Source organism: Podarcis tiliguerta (genome assembly GCF_965153285.1).
Source record: "Podarcis tiliguerta genome assembly, chromosome: 4".
In the NCBI taxonomy this organism is placed as follows: domain Eukaryota; kingdom Metazoa; phylum Chordata; class Lepidosauria; order Squamata; family Lacertidae; genus Podarcis; species Podarcis tiliguerta.
In genome coordinates, this window is record NC_139537.1 from 74,103,875 (window position 1) to 74,128,508 (window position 24,634).

The following is a 24,634-nucleotide window of genomic DNA, read 5'->3' on the forward strand; positions in this document are numbered from 1 at the left end:
CTTTCGATCGGCAAGCCCTAGGCGCTGAGGCTTTAACCCACAGCGCCACCCGCGTCCCAATTGCAGTTAAGTTCAGCTAGTTGCAGAATTTTGTATACTGCTCCCACCATACATACTTGCATACCCTTAATGAGCTGCCCTCCAGTTTTTAAGAAAAGTTCATTTATTATAACAAACAAACAAACAAACCCACCAAAGGGGATATTCATTAAAGAGTATTTTAATGGCACACTCCCCCCCCCCACAAAAAATAAACCAAATGCAAGCCCTGAAACACAGAATCTGTCACTATCAGAACTACTCAGTGACTCTCGAGCAAAAGTGTAATATTAATTGTTCATTTAGCACTGAAAATTCAACAACTTTCCTTTGCAGGAAATTACCTCACATAATCCTGATAGTATCTCTGGAAAGGAATTTTTGTGGAAAACAACAACTTGGAGCCAAATGGAATATGTGCAATGTGCAATGTCCCTTCAGTTATCTGAAGAAGTGTGCATGCACACAAAAGCTCATACCAAGAACAAACTTAATTGGTCTCTAAGGTGCTACTGGACATTATATATATATATATATATATATATATATATATATATATATATATATTTCTCCTGCTATGAAACAATGGCAGTTTGTGAAAGCTTAGGTGTATAAAAACGATCAAGTTCCTTTCTTTGCATTTGCTCTCTTCTGCATTTTTCTTCTCATTTTATTTTTGCCTCCCTCTGTTTGTCTACCAAAGTAGTAGCATCTTTTTTTAAAATACAAAATTCATCTGATTACTGTTCCCTTGATAGGAATGTGTTCTTTTTAGGGCTTTAGCCTTCTAATTTCCTGCTGAGCTGTGTGGGCAAATAAAACCATACTTCCACATACCGAAGCTGGCTGAACAGGTCCTTGAATCTTACTTCAGTAATGGTGATGGGATAATGTCCTCCTTTGAAGCCAAGGTGGCAGGCTAGTTGGAAGGGGGCGCAAGACATGTTGCACATAGCACACACAGGCATGTCCTCCGATGGAGGGGGATGGCAGAGCAGCTTAGGAAGGACAGACAGGAGGGCTATGGCTACTGCCTCTCAGCTTCTGCCACCTGAGGCGGTTGCCTCATTTTGCCTAATGGTAGGGCTGGCATAGACTTCCTTGGGACTTAGGTATGCATAACTGCATAATGGACTATGAACTTTCAAGGGGTTTCAAAATACAGTTTGCAGGAGGGTCTTGTAAAGCAAGTTTTCTGTCCGGCAGAATAGTTTGTGGCATGTACTCAGGCCATATTCCACGAGGAGTATACACATCAAAACTGATCCATAGTTGATATGGAATGCTGTTGCCACATGATGGGCAAAGTTTATTGCGGCACTTGCTAAGTGAGGATCACTGAAGTTTAACTGGCAGAAAGAGATATTAATCACAAACACATCTTTGTTATTCTCTCCTGTTAAGTCACTCTTGTCAGCTTCTGTGTGTGCATGTGAGTGTTCAAGTGGGAAGATGTGTGTGCAAATTTTTTCTTATCTATAGCAATGTATTCCTAATCCTTCACCGGGGGGAAAACAACCACCACCAATCTTCTGGCTATCAAGGACTTTATCTGTCCTTGCAGAAAGTCTTGTTTTTTGTTTTGTTAAAAAAAACACCATAGAGATCTGATAACACCTACACTCCTCAAATCCATCAGTCTGGGTTGAAAAGTTCAGCTGATTAATTCCATGCTCTGAAATTTGTTGGAGCTTAGTCAAGTTTAGGGATTCTTGAATGTCAACACATTCAAAGTCCCCAAGGAAAAGATCTTAGAAGTAGACTCACCAAAGAAACTGCTGCCTTCTTTCTGCTTGGCAACTCAGAGAATCTTTGCACATGTATGTTTAGTAGGGATGGGAAGAAATTAGACTAGGCTGGCATTTCCATGAGAAACTTCACAACTCACACATTTTTAAACCAATACACAAATCAAAACACAACTATCCTCCAAAATTCACACTTCTTTGAATTTTGAAGTGCAACTTCTCCAACCAGAAAATGTGTGCAAAAATGCATAGGATTCTGGAAATTTGTTTGCAAAATTGTGCATATTAGCCAAAGCTGTATAAAAATGTGTGTATAAATTCACAATAAAGTGCTGATGATTATTATTATTAATCATTTATTGCTACAGAGAACTGAATTTAAGCCTGGAAAAATGCAAAATTGAGAAAAACCAAAACTCTGTTATTGAAAAAAGAAGAAGACTTGAGGCCAACCAAAGGAGATGTGGGAGATCTGTGATTAGATCATCTGATATGTTCATGTTTACCTTAAAGCAGTCAATGGGTGTTCCAGTTTTGATTGGCTCAGTAAGTGCTGGAAGTGGGAGGGTTTCAACCTTTCCCCCCAAACTGTTATCCTGATCTATTTCATCACTCCAAAGCTGCTCTTAGATGTGCAGTAGGGAACAGAGTCTCTGTACTCCCCCAGCACCTAAGGCAGGCATAGGCAAACTCGGTCCTCCAGATGTTTTGGGACTACAATTCCCATCATCCCTGACCACTGGTCCTGTTAGCTAAGGATGATGGGAGTTGTAGTCCCAAAACATCTGGAGGACCGAGTTTGCCTATGCCTGACCTAAGGCTAATAGCTTTAGGGATGATTTTGAACACGGACAGTGGCAGAAGAGAAAAAATTATAAAGCTCAGCACTACCGACTTTCCCCCAAAATATTATCTTAGTGTGCTTCCAGACACAGGCTTGATATTGTGAATGGGTCACTGGCAACTGCTATTTTTGAATTATCAGATTTCCCTAATCTGTAGATTAGGACTGGAAAGAAACATGAGTTGGTGCTGTGATGCCAAAGGCATTGTAGGGATGCTATGAACAGTTTGTGTACATGAGCAACAGAAATCCTACAATAAACATGACCCATCTCATCAGTGCCGGAGCTTCATGCTCTGGCACCGGGGGGCAGAGAGCAGGTGGGGAGAGAGCAGGTGGGGGCGGGGCTGGCATTCATCCTGGGGGCGGGGCATGCCACCTGCAGGGGCGTGGTGCGCGTCCTGGGGGCATGGTGTGTGTCCTAGGGGTGTGGCATGTGTCCTAGGGGTGTGGCATGTGTCCTGGGGGCGTGTTGCACTGCCCGCAGGGGCGTGGCACCCAGCATGGGTGGGGGGCAGCCGCAATGGCACCCCACTGGGATCACGTTGCCGGGGGCGGTGCGCTCCTCCCGCAGTTCTCTTCCTCCACCAGCGCATCTCCTTAGAGTAGGAGAGATGTGATGTAAAGTCCAGCTGCCACAAGGAAACTTCTATTTGAAATTTAGTAGCAGCAGCAGTTGTGGTTGTGGAGGTAGCAGTAGTATTGTTTGGTTTTTTTGAATCTGGACTTTATCTTCTATTTGCACATTCCTTTTTGTTGGGACCTGCAAACGGCTTACATGTTTCTGCTGAACTAGGGAGCGCTGTATAAAACAAACAAATAAATAAAATGCACGTTAATTGCGATCCAAGAACAAGGCCGGTTGAAAAGCGCATCCGAAGTACCTTGCAGTCGCAGCCAATCGGCTTTTTGCATTCCTCGCACGTGTTGGAGTACAGGCTGTCGTAGCACTTGATGCAGTAGGGGCTGTCCTCCCTCAAAATGTACTTCTTGCCAAACAGTGTCTCCTTGCAGTAGTGGCAGTCAAAGCGCTCTGTCATTTTGACATCTAGGACTCTGCCTGCCTGTCAACAAGAAAAAAAGCAGCTTTGGATTAAAAACCAGGGCTTTTTTTTCCAGCAGGAACTCACCGGAACTCAGTCCCAGCACCTCTCAGGTGGGCACCATTGCCATCCTAAGAGAACGAGGGAGGCGTTCTTGGTGAGTTCAGGCACCTCTTTTTCTAGAAAAATAGCACTGATAAACATGGTGTCTCCTTGAATGTCAGAGAGAGAAAAAGGTCTGTTTTGTTTGTTTGTTTTGCTGTGAGGTATCATTTGCTTATCATACTTGTACCCCACCATCCTGCCAAGGAGTTTTGGGGTTGGCAATGTGTGGTTGGCGCTGTGGGTTAAACCACAGAGCCTAGGACTTGCCGATCAGAAGGTCGGCAGTTTGAATCCCCACAACGGGGTGAGCTCCCATTCCTCAGTCCCTGCTCCTGCCAACCTAGCAGTTCAAAAGCACTTCAAAGTGCAAGTAGATAAACAGGTACCGCTCCGGCGGGAAGGTAAACGGCGTTTCCGTACACTGCTCTGGTTCGCCAGAAGCGTCTTAGTCATGCTGGCCACATGACCCAGAAGCTGTATGCCGGCTCTCTCGGCCAATAAAGTGAGATGAGCGCCGCAACCCCAGAGTCGGCCACGACTGGAACTAATGGTCAGGGGTCCCTTTACCTTTACCAATGTGTGGTTATTCCACCTAAGCCCTCAAAAGAGGTATATTAGGGTGACAGATCACCCAAAGGCATGCAATGAGCTAAGCAGGTATAAACTCTCTGGTTCAAACAGATCACATTGTATGTACCCCTACCCTAGCCCTCAGTTTGGTCTCTCATGTCAAATTGTTAGTTTCCTTTATTTTAGGCAAATTGCTGAATCCACTGTAATGGTGCATAAACAAATAAGAAAATGCCTGATGCATCTTCTTCCCAGAACTTAGTCTCCCTCATGCTATTTATCATGCGGGCAGACATAGGCCCCATCTGCTCCACGGGTTCAAAGCATGATGCTGTGAAGTGTCAGGAGCCTTGAGAGGTGCTAAGAGTTGTTAGGAGACATCAGGGTGTTGGAGACCCCCAATCCCCTCACAGAGCTACAATTCTCAGTGTGGTTTAACAGCCAATTCCTCTTCCAGGGAACCTCTCAGGACAACCCTCACAGAGCTACAGGTACCAGAACCCCAAACAAACTACAGTTCCCAGGATTCTTTGAGTGAAATAATATGCTTCAAATGAGCTTCAAACAAATAGTGTGGATGTGACAATAAGTTATTTCCATGCTGCCATGCAAGGGTGCCAACCTGAATAAAATATTGGGGGATCCCAGGTAAGCCCCACCCTGCACAAGTGATCCCATGACATACTGCACACACATGACATACTGCACACTCGGTCCCCTCAAATATTTTATGGGGAGTGCCGAAAGGACCTCAGCCCCTAGGAGTTGCATGTGTTTGTGGTTTGTATTTGCATTGCTGATGTTGTTAAAATTGGCAGGAGGCTGGTTCACACCAGTAGAGGCGTTATGTCAGTGGAGCTGCCTCCATGTGGTTGGTTTTGAGAGGTTCCTTGCAGTGCTGAATGGTCAAAGAACTGGTTTTTAAATGTGCAACAGGAAATGCAGGTGAGGTCTGTCTGTTTCTCTGATAGCAGCAGCCCACACATTTCAAGTGCGCTCAAGAAGACTTATTCCTGCATGCAAATATAACACATAGCATTCCTTGGACAGTGTCACCAATTGCAGATCACATGAGGGAGTGCTGGAGAAAATCCTTGCACTCAAAGAGCAAAGGGAGGCAGCTAGGCTAAACCTATGCTTGCTCTATATACACAGGAAGGTTTCGTCACGTGGAAAAAAATTGAAATATATAACTCTTCCCTCCCACCTGCAGGCTGTAGTAGAAGCCAGTTAGGAAGGTCCGTACTATAATTTCTGCAGGGTTGGATAGGTTTTGATTCTGGAATCTTTCATAACTAAACCCCAACTATTTAAACTATTGTGTGGGAAATTTTTTCGAAAACGTAAATCGTGCTCTCGTTAGCATTATAGTAAAATATGAAAATATGCCCACTCTGTATTCCTATAACAACCCCAGAAACATTATAACACACAAGGGAAATATAGAAATTCCATGGCAGCCGTACTCTTTTAATTTGCCTTGGAGAAAAAGCAGATCTTAAGCACACCACACACAAAGACACACACAATTTTCTCTGTTTTCTGCTGTATTAAGTAAGAGAGATATTGTTTACAGTCCCCAGAGAAGAAGGCTGGGCCCTAACCTACACATTTACTGAAGAGTACCCCCACTGAACATAATTAGACTTACCTCCAAGTAAACATGTGTATGATTACACTGTAATAACAGGACACTCTTGAGTTTGACCCTTCATAATTCCCCTGAGGCAAGTATGGTACACTTATGCGAACTTCTGCACCGAAAAGCAGATTTAATAAAAGAAAAAGCTGTTGAAACCAGAGGCAAAAAGCTTCAGTAAAAATGATGACATGGAGTTTAGATGCCGACAATAAGTGACCACAGAACTTGAAGCAGGGCCGGAGCTATGGGGGCCAGTCACCAATTCCCTCCTCCTTGCCGGGGCATTGATTTGAAAAGGCAACTTGCTGCATGTAATTTGAGTCAAGGAATCAGGTAATGTCAGGTAATTTCCAGGTGCTCATTCAACCTGATTTTTTTTTTTGCACAAAGCTTGCAGGGAGGTTAGATGATGTTGGTTATTTACGTAGTATTCACACTGACCTGCTTGTGGGGAAGTTTTTAAATAAAAAAATAAAATATTCATACAATTTATATACCGCTTGATTGATGACATTGCATCATGCAAGCATTATATCCCAGTTTCCAGCGCATCGTCTCACTGCTTCCCTTGTCGCAAGAAGTCCAATTCTGAGGGGAAATTTTTGAGGGGCAAACCCTCAAATTTGACAGTATGGGATGGACTCTTGCCCCAAGAAACCACCAGAAAGCTCCCAGCCCTGCGGCATTCCCTGAATTTGGTCAGGTTTGCTCTTCATTACGTTTGTCATCTCTGCCTGCACCTGCCTTCTCTAAGCACCTGCCTGCCTTTGGACCTCAGTGCCAGACAGGGCTTTTTTCCAGCCAGAACGCACCACAACTCAGTTCTGGCAAATCTCAGGTGGGCGCCATTGCCATTCTAGGAGAATAAGGGAGGTGTTCATGCTGAGTTCCGGCATCTCTTTTTCTAGAAAAATAGCACTGGTGCCAGACATTGTCCAAACACCTTTCTTGTTGCTATACTCTCAGGGAAGTACAGTGGTGCCCCGCAAGACGAATGCCTCGCAAGACGGAAAACCTGCAAGACGAAAGGGTTTTCTGTTTTCAGAGGCGCTTCGCAAGATGAATTTCCCTATGGGCTTGCTTCGCAAGACGAAAATGACGAAAATTTTTGAGGTTTTTTTCCGCTCCCCAACCCCTTTTTCTGAAGCGCTAAGCTGCTAATAGCCTTTTAGCAGCTAAACCGCTAATCCCTTAAGCCTTTAATAGCCGTTAATAGCCCTTAAACTGCCAATAGCGCTAATAGCGCTAATCCGCTAATGGGCTTGCTTCGCAAGACGAAAAAACCGCAAGACGAAAAGACTCGCGGAATGGATTCTTTTTGTCTTGCGAGGCACCACTGTATCAGGTCAAAAGGGGAGATGTGTGAATTTCAGATGTACAGTGGTACCTCTGTTTAAGAACTTAATTCGTTCTGAAGGTCCGTTCTTAACCTAAAACAGTTCTTAACCTGAGGTACCACTTTAGCTAATGGCGCTTCCCGCTGCTGCCGCACCGCCACCACACAATTTCTGTTCTCATCCTGAAGCAAAGTTCTTACTATTTCTGGGTTAGCAGAGTCTGTAACCTGAAGCGTCTGTAACTAGAGGTACCACTGTATCAGTGTGTTCTTAACTTAAATAGAAAGCAGGATTAGAATTAGAAACTGGGGAGGGGGCTTAACTCATACTACCGACACTGCATTACTGAGGAAAATTTTCCCCATGTTGCCATTAGTCCTAGGAGTTAAACCACAGTCCCATTAATGATCTCCCAGGTCCCTCTATTTAAGATTTGTTGTTGTGTTGTTTTTTTAAAAAAAGGTCAGATATGTTGCAGTTGTGGCCTCATAGTTCATGAGACTGACAGACTAGTATACAATTCTATGCAAGAATGTAGTTTTTCTTCACAGTTATTTTGGGGTTTTGTTTTGTTTTACTGGTGTGAGCCTATTGTAAGGCATTCATGATTTGTGCCCAATGTACAACCCCCCCCCCCGGCACTCCTCTTTGTTTTCCTTCTTGAAAGAAAGGAAGATTTGTATCTGGAACATTTTGCAGACATAAATCTACGCAGGAAAGAAGTGTTTGGAAAGGATTTTTGTTATTGTTTCAAAAGCTGTAAAGATTTACAAGGTCCTCTTTTTGTTACAGCCTAGCAAAACTGAACTACCGGGAGTAGCTCATTTTTCAGTCCCCTACCAGTTTGTTGGCACAAACATTGCCTCTCATTGCTTCGCGAGAACTTTATGTCCTCCTTCCAAGAACTCTAATCCATTTTCCGATCAAAGCTACAAATCCCTGCAAACAAGAATGGAATGAAGAGACTGGAAAATAAGAAAAGATGGTATGTGTGTGTTTAGATAGATAGATGATAGATAGATGATAGATAGATAGATAGATAGATAGATGATAGATAGATAGATAGATAGATAGATAGATGATAGATAGATAGATATGATAGACAGATGATAGATAGATAGATGATAGATAGAGGATAGATAGATAGATAGATAGATAGATAGATAGATAGATAGATAGATGATAGATAGATAGATAGATAGATAGATGATAGATGATAGATGATAGATGATGATAGATGATAGATAGATAGATGATAGATAGATAGATAGATAGATAGATGATAGAGATGATAGATGATAGATAGATAGATGATGATAGATAGATAGATAGATAGATAGATAGATAGATAGATAATAGATAGATAGATAGATAGATAGATAGATGATATAGATAGATGATAGATAGATAGATAGATGATAGATATAGATAGATAGATAAATGATAGATAGATAGACAGACAGACACAGACAGACAGACAGACAGACAGACAGATGATAGATATGGATAGATAGATGATAGATTAGATAGATGATAGATAGATAGATAGATAGATAGATAGATAGATAGATAGATGATAGAGATGACAGATGATAGATGACAGATAGATAGATAGATAGCTGATTGCTATCGATCCATCTATCTGTAGAGTAGTTAGTAGGGTTACAAATGTTATTCACAATTTTCCATGTCACACTTTTTGGGGGGGGGGAGTATAGACTTTATATATCTCTTCACTCCTCAGAACAGTCAGTACCCTAGAACCCCAACCCTGCATAATCCATCATATTTCCATCTCTAATTAGGAGCAATGAAACTAGGCTGCTTCAGCCAAAGTTCAGGTGGTTTGCCTATCTTGCCTCATAGTGTCATTTCTGGCTAGCCGTGACTCTCAAAGGTCCTGGGTTCATGAGAGGCCTTTCCCATCACTTGCTCTTCCGTCCTTTCGGCTAGAGATGTTGAGGATTGAACCTGGAATTTTCTGCATACAAGGAATTGGCTCCCCCCTCTCACAAGATGCACCCTGGGAAATTAGAGGGTGCTTTGGGGCTCAGGTGGTTCTCATTATAAGGGGCAACTTTACACCTGGTTCCAAAGCATCCAGGGATTTAAAAAGCATTTACAACTGGACCCGGAAACAGCTGCTTGTATTAAACCAGCGATAGTAAAACCCTTTTCAGCTCAAGGGCCACATTTTCTTGGGTGCAACCATGTGGGTTGTGTAGGACGAGAGGTCAAAAATGGGTGGCACCAGAAGTAAAAGGTGGACAAAGCAATGGATGTGGCTGTTTCCTTTGTATTGTGAGCTACGTGCCAAACATGCAAAAGCCAGAGGTATCTGCATGCACAGCTCTTCATCCTCTACCCAGGCAAGCAAGAGGTCTTATCAAGGATGCAAAAGCTCTGGAGGAAGGTGCAGAGGTGTTCCAGTGAAGATTGTGACCTGGGCTGAGATTTGGGCCTGGGAGAATCCTGAAGGCTGACTGGGGAAAGCAAGAAGGTCTCATTTGGTACCCAGGCCTGAGGTTCCACATCCCTGTCTTAAAACATGTGCCATATTTTTCTGTGTATAAGACGCCCCCATGTATAAGACAGCCCCTATTTTTTTAAACCCAAAATTAATAAATTAAGTTATTTAATGGGGGGGGGGGGAGAGATCACTTCTGCCAATCGCTCACCCGCCTGCCCGCCACTGCTGATCGCTTGCCGCAGCCACTGCCGATCACACACCTTGCCGCAGCCGCCAATCGCCTGCTTGCCTTGCCACAGCCGCCAGTCACCTGCCCAATTGCTGCAGCCACAGCCAATCGCCAGCAGGCCTTGCCACAGTCACCAGTCACCCGCCCAATTGCTGCTACCAATCTCCTGCTTGCTGCTGCCATTAATTGCACGTCCCCCCTCTGTATTCATTCTCTATGTATAAGTCGACACTCAATTTTTGCCTAATTTTTTTTAGCAAAAAGCATCGTCTTATACATGGAAAAGTACGGTATCTTCCCTCTCTAACTTGATGGTTCTTTTTGCTGATCTAGAGTGCATCAAGAAAACAATGTGGTTCTGTTTACTTACACACACAAAAGATACAGGCTGCTCTTCAAAGAAAATTCTTTCCAAACCAGTTCCCTGAAAATGCATGCAAGCAAACCATAATACAGTTTTTAAAAGCATACATTTCACAGCATGCTCAGCAGTATGAAATACTGCTAAAACCAGCACGAACCAACACAACCATGTAAAAAACCAAGGCACAGCCACAGGCTAGGCACTACAAGCAGAAGTAGATTCATGGGTCTTTAATGCTCCTTTGAAGGAATCAAAGGATGATGCCTGCCTAAGTTCAGGTGGGATAGAGTTCAATAACTGTGGGGACACCAAGAAGGCCCTGTTTCATTTACCTGTCATCCTAGTTGCCTAGGCACTTAAACAGGGCCTCTGAAGTGGATCTTAAGACACAGACAGGTTGATTCAGGTACGGGTATTCTTTGAGGTAACCTTGTGTGAGGGTGAAGGACAAGCAAGGCCAATTGCTCATGCTTGCTTTGGCGTTCCCCCTTGCAGTTGACCTGATTGTAAAAAAATGGGTGGGTCAGAAAAGGAATGTCAGTGGGAAGGTGAGTCAAAGGAGATGTTCTAGCATGCACTGTGGCGTCACAAAAGGCAGTCATTGGGAGGAACGGATATGATTGTTGGCCAGGAGTGAGACAGGTCTGAGAATCTAAGGATGGATGAAAGGAGTACAAGTCTTTAAACAGGTGGGAGGGAATCTCATTCAGGTGAGGCTTAAAGAGAAAAACCCAGATGGAGAAAAAGGGAATTGTGTTATGCAAAGGGGAGAAGGACCAGGCAGAAAATGCTGTGGGTTGCTGGGGATGATTTTTGTTTAATGAGCTAACAAGAGAATCCTTGTGATGAGTAGGAACTTGACCTTTCATGAAACTGAGGGATCCACCAGGTACAGGGATCCACAGTGTGTTCTGTGGCTTTCGGGGGATACTTTACAAAGTGTTCAGGGATTTAAAAGCATTTATCCAGATGCCATCTAGCCCGAAACAACAGCTGGGTGCTTTCATTTTGTCCTTGTTGAAGTTTCTGAACTACCGTCAAAAGCAGCCCCACATGAATTATATTGCATTAATCCAGACTTAGGGGATGCGGGTGGCACTGTGGGTTAAACCACTGAGCCTCTTGGGCTTGCCAATCAACAGGTTGGTGGTTCGGAACCCCACGACAGGTGAGCTCCTGTTGCTTGGTCCCCGCTCCTGCCAACCTAGCAGTTCAAAAGCACGTCAAAGTGCAAGTAGATAAATAGGTACCGCTCTGGCCACCTCCAAGACTGGTTCCTTAGGCAGGACTGGAGGCAATGTTACACGGGCCCAACCCAAACAACCAATCCTGAGGGATGCTATGGTCAATGGTATTGGAAATTCCTTTTGTGTCCAGATTAAAAGGAAAATAAACCTTGGTTATAAGGATGTGAGAGGAATGCTCCCACTATTGCTGCATTTGGCCAACCAAAATTATTACAGTGTTGTAGAAGTTTTGCAGTTGTTATGCATGGCTTGGAAGCTGTAAATCATAACAGTTCAGTGTCTTTTGCTACCCGTTAAACTGGAAAGTGTTGGTCAAGAAGTACAGTGTGTAACATCACCTCGATATCTGGCAAGTAATTGCCAAAATAACAGTAATTGGTTTACCAGAAACACACACAGAGAGAGATTAGATAGAGCTGGATAATTTACTGAAAGTGTTGTTCTTATTTTAGAACAACCCACCCAATATGCCTACCCAGGTTTAACTGATAATTACGTGTGGGTCTTGTTGAAGCATGGTGTTTTCTTATCTATGCATTTGGGAAAACAGGGCAACAATGAGAAGAGGTTGCTGCACATGCTTTTTGCTGCTGCTGCCCAGCCTTGTTGGTCAGGAAGGCTTTTAGAGAGGACCAAGGAATGCTAAGATCCTCTTTCCTCTTTCCTTACCTTACCTTCCTAAGAAAGGGAGTGGGGATCCAGGATATTGAACAGGGATGGAGAACCTATGCCCTACAGATGTGGGATTCTAGTGCCCATAAATCCTTGACCATTGATTTTGCAGACTGCAGCTGATGAGAGCAGTAGCCCCAAAATAGCCTCAGGTTCCCCATCGCAGTTTAGAGAGGCATTTGAGAAATGCCTATCCACACTCTTTCAGGAGGAAAGGACCTGTCAGCTATGCATGGCCGGAACACACAGGCAGCCCATTTTGAAAATTGCTACACCCTATTCTGCTGTCTCCATGAACTTTCGAGACTTGTGGGTGGTTCTGTAAGCCAACCGTAGTTTGTTTAGCCATGAGTATGTGCCAGACCGCATTGGGCCATTTAATCACGGCCATGTTCAGAATGTGCGTATACTCCAGCCTTTTCAATAGTGACTCCTGAGCCACAGCTTTGATCAGATGAATGAAGCGCTTGCATAGTTTATGCGCTTTTTCAAGGCTGTGGTTGTCCATTTTGCCCTAACTTTTCTTTTACCTGGGTTCTACAATAGGTGGCTTAAAAGTGCAGGTGAACCAAAAGTCCCAAGGCTGAATGCACCATTGGATTGCTTCCGCATAGGAACTTGAAGTCCTTATTAGTATGTCTAGATTCTAACCTTCCCAGTCTTGAAGTAAGACACCCTAAACAACAAAACAGACACTCTGTACACACCATTTTTGAAAGCATATCCTCTGTTCATTTATTATATTACATTACATATTGTTTAAGGGGAAACCTCCTTTTTAATGTATTAAGTAGCAGGTAATTGGCAGGAGATATAATCAAATAATATGGGGGAAATCATCCTATGTCGTTTGGTCCACAGTGTATGGGGTGTTAAGGAAAGGATGGTCCACCTTTGGTCTCTACCCTGCAATTACCTGTATTTTCTAGAAGCTGTCAGCATGTGACAGCAGTCACAACCTGGGAATGGCTATGACCAGCTAAACCAGGTGAGGGTAGTCGATGGGTCTTAAACCCTCAGTTTCTTAGGGAATACCTCTGCACGCAAAAACAGGCTCTGGCAAATTGAATGGATGAAACCAATGGTGGGTCCAGCAGTTAAGAAGGCAGTTTCTACACATATTGTAGAGGGAGGTGAGGGGCAGGTGGGGCTCATTAACCTGAGAAGGTAGCCCATCTAGGAGAAGGAAAGCTGATCCTAAACCTCTGTTGCCTTGTGGGATATCTTCAGGAGAAGAAAAGGCTAAGGAGTAAAGAAGAAGAAGAAGAGTTTGGATTTGATATCCCACTTTATCACTACCCTAAGGAGTCTCAAAGCGGCTAACATTCTTCTTTCCCTTCCTCCCCCACAACAAACACTCTGTGAGGTGAGTGGGGCTGAGAGACTTCAGAGAAGTGTGACTGGCCCAAGGTCACCCAGCAGCTGCATGTGGAGGAGCGGGGAATCGAACCCGGTTCACCAGATTACAAGTCTCCCGCTCTTAACCACTACACCACGCTGGCGTAAATCCAGAATGGAGTCCCTAAGATTGTTGGATGGCGCCTTGTATGCCTCCTTCTGGCAACTCCTTCAGCCAAGCTGGTGTCAAACATATTGCTCTGCTTTCCTGTGGACCACAACAGTGAGGCCGAGAGGCGGGTCTTGTCAACTGGGCAGCCCTAGCTTGCACCCCACGGAGGTCACTTTAGTGCTGCTAACACAGCGGTTTGACTTCATCCATGGAGTCATTGTCTCTTGAGACTGACAGATGCCAACAACAACAAAGCCAGTTAATTTTGAGTCCATATCACTGATATCAATGGAACTAAAGTGCCCCAGCAATTTATTCTTATGGAGTTAAATGGGACTTTAACTCTCTCTCTCTTTTCTTGGTTCTCCTGAATTCATCTTTTAAAAATTGCATTTTATGCACGACTCGCATGCAATTATAATACACTATTCATATGGCAACTGTTCAATCTAGAATAAATCATCAGTTTGTTTTAACAACCTCCAGAAATTGTTTCATCTGGCATGTGCAGTAACCCAAGATGTTTTGAATCAAGGGTAAAGGTATTACGGTGGGAAATAGGAAAGGAGGAAGTGACCCATTAATGCAGAAATATACACAAAGCCACCTTGGAAGCCTGCTAAGTCAGAAAGAGGGGACATGAATATTTATAATTGAATAAAAATGACAAGATACTAAAGTTGCTGCTGTCGACTCACATGCATTTTTTCAGTTACAAACATAGAAGAAGCATGGCAGGGATTAAACATTAAATAAACGAATGAAAGGAAGAAAAGAACCGTGTACCTTCCATTTAAATATCTTGAAACAATAGCAATGCACTTTAGAGGACTCTCTGTCTTTTAGTTATTTTGTGTTCGTGCGTGAGAGAGAGAGAGAGAGCAAAGACGCAAGGCTACCTTTGTTTCCTCTGATTCTGCTACTGGAAAGAATTAATGAGGTCTTTTGTTGCTTTGGGAAGCAGGAAGCGTTCCCAGAGGTGTAAAAGAAACCAATATCTGAACTCTCATTTATGAGCTTCCCCGGGGCTTATCCAGCATGTCATTGGGGAGTGAAAATTGTCGCGATGGGATCTGACACAATGCCATACCTCCCTGCTCACATGTCACATCCAGACACCGAACATTCCCCCTGAAGACAACACCATTATTCTTACCCGACCTCTTTCTATTTGCTAAAAAACAAAGGGCCAGCCCTGTCACCGTATATAACACAGACAGCTAGGGCTGTGGCTGCATCTTGGGCAAACCATTGTTCTGCCTCAACATCACACCCTGTCCTCCCCATCACACCCTTTGTTATTTATAGCAGATGCTCCAAAGGTTTATTGTTGGCTGTTGCAGGGAGGGACAAAAAGGGACGTCTACTTACAGGCAGGCAGTTAATGGTACCCTCTGGAGTTGGGATGGGGAGTCACATCCATTAATAAATGGGCAACACAGTGACCTGCTGGCAGAGGAGAGGAGAGATGCACAGCTAGCCGGGGATTCCTCCAGTTCTGAGCAAGCGGCTCTTCTGATTTCTGCTCAGCCGTCTGTGTTGTGTGGAAACAGGCGTCTGCCTTCACAGCCTAGTGAAAAACCCCTGTGTATCATTTTACCATATAAGGAGACAAAAGCACTAGAGACACTCACTCTTTGAGGCTCAGTGCAGCTGGCATTCGACACTATTCTAGGGAGCAGATCCTTCGCACCCCTAAATCCCCACGCCCTCTTTTGTTGACTCTGCCCCTAGGTGTTCTTTTTATGTGAAAAACAACAAAATAAGTGGGTTTTCCGCTCTCATACTTGCCCCCCCCTTTTTGGGGGAGGTTTTGTTAAAAATAATCTCTGTTTTAAATTCAGCATCGCTTCTAAGCAATGCCAGCCAACTGAAACAATTGCCGCCCACATGAAGAAAAATGCATAAGCGTTTGAATCTTGCTCAAGCAGGCACCCAGCACACCTTTCCCCCATTAATCTTGTGTGCCTCTTCGTCTGGTTAATGTACTAAACAGGATTATGATGTTACCTGTTTGTGCCCCCCTTGTATTGGCCATGCTGTATTGTTCAAGAGAGTCAGGGTGGCCAAAGGTCATAAGTCTCAGCAATGTGTCTGGTGGGACTGAGGGCCAGTTTATGCTAGCCATCGATCCCCAAATGAGGATTTGACCACCAAGCCTCGCAACAAGCGAATTCTGGGCACTGAGTTCTGAGAATTGCCAACAGAGACTTTACAGCACCATCAAGAAACGGACATTCTTGGGTTTCATTAGGCAATTAGTAAACAGCTCTTGACTGTTTTGAATGATTTTAAACGCACAGGGTTGAAGCACTGTTAGCACACCTGAACACTGGTGTGCAGGCACATTAATGTCCTGTTCAAATTCTGTTTGTACTCCATTCCTTGAGTTGGCAGAGAGTGGTGCAAGCAAAATGGGGAGTGTGTCGGGTGTTGATTGTTACAGAATTCAGGAGGCATTGCCTTCGTTGAATTTGTAATCATGTAAAACCTTCCTTGGCCAGCATGCTCATTTCCTCTTTCACAGGAAAAAGAATCAGCCATTTACATAAATAATGGGAATGAAGCTCAAAGGTGAAAATCCTCATGATAAAATTACTTGCAGTTTAAATTTAGTGCCACGTGTAGAGCAGTGGGGCTAATCTAAGAGTGGGAAAACCATATTACATCCAGACATATGTAATTTTGTTTAATCTCCAAGTGGAAGTGTGTGTGTGTGTGTGTGTGTGTGTGTGTGTGAACAGTTCTGTAAGTTTGCAAAAAAGAAAAAAAGTGGACAGTGCACATAGTCCCCCCAGTTCATCAACAGGCAAACTAAGACCCGCCTTCTAAATCCGCCCCATAGACAGTCCCAGAATCAGCGTGTTTTTACATGAGCGGAATGTGTTCTTTTATTTAAAATGCATCTCTGGGTTATTTGTGGGGCCTGCCTGGTGTTTTTTCATGAGCAGAATGTGTGCTTTTATTTAAAATGCGTCTCTGGGTTATTTGTGTGGCATAGGAATTCGTTCATGTTACCCCCCCCCCCCAAATATAGTCTGGCCCCTTACAAGATCTGAGGGACAGTGGACCGGCCCCCTGCTGAAAAAGTTTGCTGACCCCTGCATGAAGTTTTGCAACTGTTCAAAAATGTTTCCACTTTAAAAAAAAAGGAAGAGAGAGAAACGTATAAATGCACATCACAGGGTGCCAAAAAAATAAAGCAGGCAGCCCAGCTAAAATAGAGTGTGTGGGGAAGATTGACAGCTAATCAATTATTTGACTTGCTAGGCTATGTGGCTGCCCCACAGATTGGAAGCCAGGAGGAAATCAGGCTTGCGCTGCAGGTGAGAAAACCTGCTGTGATTTCTCCTTACATTTTATATACGTTTCCCACCCCAAGAGACAGTGATTGCGAGAAAAGTTGGAAGATACAGGATGTTGACTTTGGCCATGCAAAACTAATGAGACGAAGTCTGCTTCATAATGGGGCCCTGTTCTCAAGCATAACGTGACCAGAGGCAGATTTAGGGGAGCACGATTGGATCGGTCACACTGGGGGCGGAGTCTCGGGGGGAACCCCTATCGACGCTGCAACTATGCTTTGAAATGGAGTGAGGGGTACTGAATTTTGGCATCACACAGAGTACCATTGAAATTTGAGAACCCAAGATCTGCCACTGACACAGTCCAAATAGAATGTGACACAGTACCGAAAACATTTTGAACAGCCTTTGATCGGAGAGGTGGGATATGCACAGGTAAGGAGGTATAGGGGAGAAATCTGCCGCAGCCAAACTCAAGCATGGCTTTGCCACAGTTTGCACTTCTGCCTTTCGCACAGATTCTGATGGCTTTCGCTAATACCATATTTTTTTTTAGATATACAAAAAGTCAGCTAACTTTACAATGCCATTAACTAAGTGAGGTCAGTTTCAATGTCGGTTGCATTTTGCTTCCATTAACTTGTCTGGGTGTCTCCTGCACTGGTACTTTGGCAAATCTCAATCAGCGGGAGAACCAAGCCACCATACAAATGAATATAGTGGTATAGCATGGGTTGCTGGCAGCTGGGGCATTTTTTTAAAAAAAAAGATAATAAAAGAAAAGTACCCACAACACAGCTAAATAATTTAAAGCATACATCCTAAACTTAGGAATTCACAGCGCTGGCCTCATTTCAGTCTGAAATAATCACTAAATGTCACAGTGTAATCCACAGAGCTTTGGGAGGACACAGCAGGCAGACACAGACTGGATCAGTGGCAAGGACAGCATGAAAATCTATCTAGTTTCTCAGTCTGTGGCAGACCCAAACAGCAAATCTCCAGATTCCCACTTGAAAGTAGGAGAGAAAAAGGCTGCATGTTTTGCATTGCTTGACACCTTAAGGCAGGGCTGGTGACCCTGTAGCTTTCAAGAGCTTGTGGACATCAGGCCCAGCCAGTTAAAGTTCAGGGATGATAGGTGTTTGGGGTCCAGTGGCATCAGGAGGGCCAGAGGTCTCTCAGTCCTTTTGAAAGGTAAAGGGACCCCTGACAGTTAGGTCTAGTCGCAGACAACTCTGGGGTTGCGGCACTCATCTCGCTTTATTGGCCGAGGGAGCCGGCATACAGCTTCTGGGTCATGTGGCCAGCATGACTAAGCCGCTTCTGGCAAACCAGAGCAGTGCACGGAAACGCCGTTTACCTTCCCACCGGAGCGGTACCTATTTATCTACTTGCACTGGCGTGCTTTCGAACTGCTAGGTTGGCAGGAGCTGGGACTGAGCAACGGGAGCTCACCCTGTCACAGGGATTCGAACCGCTGACCTTCTGATTGGCAAGCCCTAGGCTCTGTGGTTTAGACCACAGCGCCACCTGCGTCCCGTTTTTTTTTACCATAGATTTAAAGGACCGGCTCTGTAATGCTGCGGAAGGAACACATTTTTCATCTATTCACTTTTCTCACTCCCATTCTTAATGTTCAGCTTGTGGATAGTTTTCTACACTGAACCACTCAGAAACACATTCTTTTAGGACTCGGGCTCTGGACTTGTTGATTTGAATGTCTCCAAAATTTCAACTAAATGAAAGTTCCTCTGATATAATGGTTCTGTGAAGAAGAAGAAAAATGTTTATTCTAGCCTTGAAACAAACACCAAAAAACACAGAGAAAATAAGTGCTGTACCCCAACACTGATCAAACTATGAGTGGTGTGGGGAAAACATCTCAAAATATTCCACTTTCTTTAAAAATAGCAACTGTGCAGCATTTTTTCCACTGTGGCATGTGTTTAAGAGCATTTCGGGTCAAGAAGGAGGAGGAGGAATAATTATGATGTTTTGATTCAGGAGGCTGGAAAAAAGCAATGATGACCTCAAAATGAAGCAGGCAGCACCATGGGTTGGATCCGGACCTAGTATCTCTGCTAGCCACCTGCTGGGCCTCATCCAGCAGAGGCATCTGGAGAAGGTCCACAGAAGATGACCTTGAGGTCCAGGTAGGTATATAGGAGTAGGCAGGGAAGCGGCAGTTCCACCGTTCAAAGGAAAAAGTAAAAAAATAAAGAAATCCTGGACACATGGAAGTCCTCAGGTAGGGTGTGAGGGCTCTCCCCAGCAAAGTGTCCTTTGGTTTACTCTCTCCTACATCTCTGGGTCTCCTGGGCAGGTTTACCTGCTGAGGGATGGGCAGCAATAGCAGTGGTGTAATCGGCAGCAGGCTACTTGCAGATTGAGCTGCCTGGTACGAGGAAACCAAGGTTATTGACAGTGTTGTTCTCTGCAGATATCCCAGCAACTGCTTAAGGGTTCCAGATGTTGGCACTGGCCCTGTCCTTAGGAGAGGCTAAAAGCAAGATGCAAGACTTTACACAGGGTGGCTGGACTCAGATGTTTGGGATTTTCCCAGTTATGAAGAAGAAGAAAAAGAGGAGGAGGAGGAGGAGAAGGAGGAGGAGGAGAAGGACGAGGAACTGGAGTTTGGACTTGATATCCTGCCTTTCACTCCCCTTCAGGAGTCTCAAAGCAGCTAACAATCTCCTTTTCCTTTACTCCCCCACAACAAATGCTCTGTGAGGTGAGTGAGGCTGACTTCAGAGAAGTGTGACTGGCCCAAGGTCACCCAGCAGCTGCATGTGGAGGAGCGGGGAATCGAACCTGGTTCACCAGATTACGAGTCCACCGCTCTTAACCACTACACCACATTGGCTTATTGTGAACTTATATTAGGCAAAGTGCACATTCAATGGCAAGTGTCTTTATTTCCTTTATACACAGTCTATTCCCTACCATAAGAGTCACACACTCACATAAATAGTGCAAAAGCAGTAATTTAAACTTCACGGGAGATGAACACTGTCTATGCCTTCTAGAAAACACTGCAAATTATGGTTGCTGCACCGTTTTCTGCAGCAAATGTCAATGTAAAATATATTATGTACATGTCTCCCATACCAGGTTTTCCAAATGCATGCATGCGCAAGCAGATTTGACTTTCATATGTTATGTATTTGCTGGTGTGATATTGGTGTAGCAAATGTAACATGTCGTGCCACACTGCCGTAAGATTTTCCTGAAATGCAGCTATCAGATCCTGGGGCCACTTGGAGTTCAGTAGCAGAAAAAGCAGCACGTACATAAATCACTATTATAATCATAGTATTATTGAGGAAAAGCAGCTATCTCCATTCATACTCAATTTATAAAATCCCTAAACCATGAAACCTTCTCAGCTAGGTTTCACTCAGCTAATCAGCACTGCCTGGCTTACTGATGCGGTCAAACTAGGTGCTAGATTTATTGCACGATAACTCAGCTTAGAGGAAGTCTGCCGACAGAACTGTCTGTGTAATAATCATTTCTCTTATTTAAAAATGAATGGATGTTATTTTAAACACACACAGCCACAACTCTTTATACTGGCAACGCACGTTTTGGCAGTGGCGTAGCGTGGGGGGTGCAGGGGGGAGGCCGGCCGCACTGGGCACAACATCTGGGGGGGGGCGCGCTCGCACTCGCAGCTCTCTGCCCCAACCTGGCTCACTCTCTCTCTCACTGCAGTGCTGGCTGTGCGAATCCGATCCGAGCCGCTGGGTCGCCGCCCACTGTGGAGGGGAGGGTGCCAGGCGTGCGGTGCGGTGCGGAGAGAGAGCGAGGGACTATCTGGGGGAGGGACAGTGCAGCGGGGGGGGGGGCGCAAATTACTTGCCTTGCCCCGGGTGCTGACAACCCACGCTACGCCACTGCTTTTTGGTCAGGCTTAGCAAGGTAATTCTTACGAAGAAATCAATAAAATAAAAATTGTCTTGCACATAGAAAACAAGCACTCTCAGGAGGAGAGCTGGGGCAAAGCCCATTCTGCCTGGCAAGCTACTTTTCTATGCACAAGCCAAATTCACAACAATGGAATTCGGGTCAGATATGAGGCCAGGATCAGATGCAGATGTCTTATTTTTCACAGGTGTGTATTCTATTTATTTAGTTAATTCCCATAGGTTAGCATGGGCTTAATGAAGGGGGGGGCAGGGGCAGGGAAGCTGCCCCCCTTAAATCAAATAAATAAATATGTTTAACTAACTGACCAAATGCATTGCTGATAACTCAGTTCTGCCCCCCCCCCCAACATAATGCCTGCCCCCCAATAAATCCTGGCTATGCCCATGTTGTTTAGTGAAAGCATATTTTCCTTTTTATTAAAATCAATAGTAGATCAGGACACAGCATAATCAAATAAAGCAATATAGGATCAACAACTACGGGTGAAATTATATGTAGAAATTAGGCTGGTTATATTTTGATTTATTATAATACACACATATATATATTTTTGGTGGGTGGGAGGGAGATCTGATTTAACCTAGAACTGGGATAACACAGGTTTCCTCACTCAGAAGTTCTTGGTCCCAGAACAATAATGCACACTGCAAACAAAAACAATTACTGTATTAATTTACACAGCCTACAAATACCAGTACAATCACTCTAACTTCCCCCATGCAAACATCATTTGCAGACAAAACGTAGCACTCCCTTGAGATCACTTTAAAAGCAATTCAGGGTGATGAACACTTTACAGTGCATGTTTCGGCAGCTGTTAATGCTATTTTGCACAATCATTATGATGAAGTATTCTCCTGTCACAAGTCACACACAGTTTAGTTGGGGGTTTTTTTTAAGTCTCCTTTAGCACAGCTTCTATTACCTCTAATGCAAAGCTGTTTAAATATATTATCAGGTTCGTTCTCCAAAGCCATCAGGAAGCAACAGGAAGGAAAAAAATTCAGAAGGCTATGCATATAATAAGGGTATGCTACCTTTTCATTTTCCAATGTCCAAACATTCCACTGCAATGCACTGGCGTAGCGTGGGTTGTCAGCACCCGGGGCAAGGCAAGTAATTTGTGCCCCCCCCCGCTGCACTGTCCCTCCCCCAGATAGTCCCTCGCTCTCTCTCCGCATCGCACCGCACACCTGGCACCCTCCCCTCCACAGTGGGCGGCGACCCGGCGGCTCGGATCGGATTCGCACAGCCAGCACTGCAGTGAGAGAGAGTGAGTGAGCCAGGTAGGGGCAGAGAGCTGTGAGTGTGAGCGCCCCACCCCCCAGATGTTGCGCCCGGTGCGGCCGGCCCCCCCTGCATCCCCCACGCTACACCACTGCTGCAATGGGAAAACTGAAACTAATGAAAGGGCATTTCGCCTAGAATACTATTCTGTCTCCTATGCACTTAGAGGAAGAACTTGATTCCTTCTAAGTTTACTCAGTATGCAGAAAGTCCAATTAAGTTCAAGGGGATAGACTCCCCCCAAAAGTATTCAAAGAATAGTAGCTGAAAATTCTACATGGTACACGTGAGGGTTCTAATGTTCTACAAAAGTACACAGTTTGCTAAAAGTGGGGCACCCCTTATTTTCAGATGTCTTTTATTTTGCGAAAACCACTCATCCTGGCTCAAAGAAGATGGAACAGAACTTTGGCTTCCTTTCGTAAGCTGCTTTGAAAAACAAACTTTTTGAAAATTGGGATAGAAATGATGGAAACAATCAAATGAGCACACCCACCCAGACAGTATGTAATTATACTGGATAACCCCATTTGCCAGGCAAATTAGTCTGTGTTTGGTGATGAAGCTGATGCCTTTCAACTTAAATTAAATTAAAGTAACAGAGATGGGATGTATGGAAGTGAGAGCTGGACCATAAAGAAGGCGGATCGCCAAAGAATTGATGCTTTTGAATTATGGTGCTGGAGGAGACTCTTGAGAGTCCCATGGACTGCAAGAAGATCAAACCTATCCATTCTGAAGGAAATCAGCCCTGAGTGCTCACTGGAAGGACAGATCCTGAAGCTGAGACTCCAATACTTTGGCCACCTCATGAGAAGAGAAGACTCCCTGGAAAAGACCCTGATGTTGGGAAAGACAACAAGGAGAAGGGGACAACAGAGGATGAGATGGTTGGACAGTGTTCTTGAAGCTACCAGCGCGAGTTTGACCAAACTGCGGGAGGCAGTGGAAGACAGGAGTGCCTGGCGTGCTCTGGTCCATGAGGTCACGAAGAGTCAGACACAACTAAATGACTAAACAACAACAACAGAGATGGGTGAATATGTAGATTTCAGTTTCACTGTTTCTCATTTTGCTAATTCTAAATCCAGTCCTCCACTTTTTTTGCAGCAATCTGCATTTTTTTCCTATAAAAAGAATAACAATGAAAAGTCGCTAGCATTTTAGCACAGGTTTCTCCTAATACGCACATTTCTATTCACAATTTTGGGACACATGACATGGCTGGAGAACCGCACTGAAAAAAATCAGGTAAGTGTGAATTTCAAAGGATGTTTGATTTCTCACATTGTTTAATGCAATGTGGATTTAGGCAGGTTTGGCTTTAAATGTGAACTGAGTCGAATTTGTCAGTTCCTTTACACATGCAGCAAAAACATGATGAGGCATGAACTGCAACTGAGATCATCCCACAGCAACACAAAAGCAAGCAAAGTTCATCAGAGGGGAATCAGGCCAATGGGCTATCTGGCGTCTGTCTGCGAGAAGCAACAAAAACATCTTGTGCATGCTGGTGTTCCTTAGGGTTCAAAAGAAAAATATACCAAGATTTCCTTAAGCCCCGTTCTCCTTGTAGCAGCAAGATTGAAGGGTAGCTGGAAAAGATACGTAGACATGCTCTTGTTGCTCTTACCTTGCTGAACGGTGCCTGTGTGTCCCAGTCAGCGAATGAGGAGACAAAAGGCCGGTACTGAGGCTTATTCCTTTATTGGATTACCCAAACTATGTATTTAGCAATTAGACTGTCAAGAGTTCGTTTGCCAGATGAGCTATAAATACAATATCTCCAAAGAAGCAGCCGTCCTGGGAGATAAGAGCCAACAGCATCTCTGCGAAGGGCTTGCCTTTTAAGGAATCGCCGTGAACAGGAGCACAGGTCTGCCGCGGAAAGGATGGCCTTGGTCCCAGTTAGAGCAGCCCTCCAGTTTCTTTCCCAGAGGCAGCCACGCTTGTATCTATGCATATATGGACAGTTGTACAAACAATGAGTCCCGAGGCAGTTTAAAGACTGTCCGATTTATTGCCGCATAAGCTTTTATGAACTGCTTCATCGGGCGCATGATCTAGTTTGTAATGTGCTATATAGTTTATCTACAAAGGCTCAAATTAGATGTGAGGTTGTCTGGGCACCCTCTACTTGGGATCCTTTTCTTCTTTTTTAAACCTAGCTGCAGCTGATCCAGATCAGGGCAATGGTGCAAAAGGAGGAGATATTAATCCTTACTCCCTGCTGTTTCCAGCAAAATAAAAACAAAAATCTCCCAAGCTGCTGTTTACTTGCTAAGCCGC

General features: G+C 44.3%; 1 protein-coding gene across 4 annotated transcripts in view; it reads right to left on the minus strand.

Annotated features, from left to right (window-relative positions):
• FHL2 (four and a half LIM domains 2) overlaps positions 1–24,354 on the minus strand; it is a 32,358-nt gene extending 8,004 nt beyond the window's left edge. Inside the window, exons 1-3 of one of the 4 annotated variants that reach the window (XM_083438091.1) lie at positions 23,979–24,087; positions 6,001–6,137; positions 3,516–3,695 (exon numbers count right to left, since the gene is read on the minus strand). In XM_083438091.1, the coding sequence (XP_083294217.1) occupies positions 3,516–3,671 (156 nt within the window). In that variant the 5' untranslated portion in view covers positions 3,672–3,695; positions 6,001–6,137; positions 23,979–24,087. Of the gene's footprint in view, positions 1–49; positions 1,838–3,515; positions 3,696–6,000; positions 6,138–15,191; positions 15,401–23,978 lie in introns of those variants that run through there. The other 3 variants (XM_083438089.1, XM_083438090.1, XM_083438092.1) reach the window with 3 other exon arrangements.
• Between the last annotated feature and the right edge of the window lie 280 nt (positions 24,355–24,634).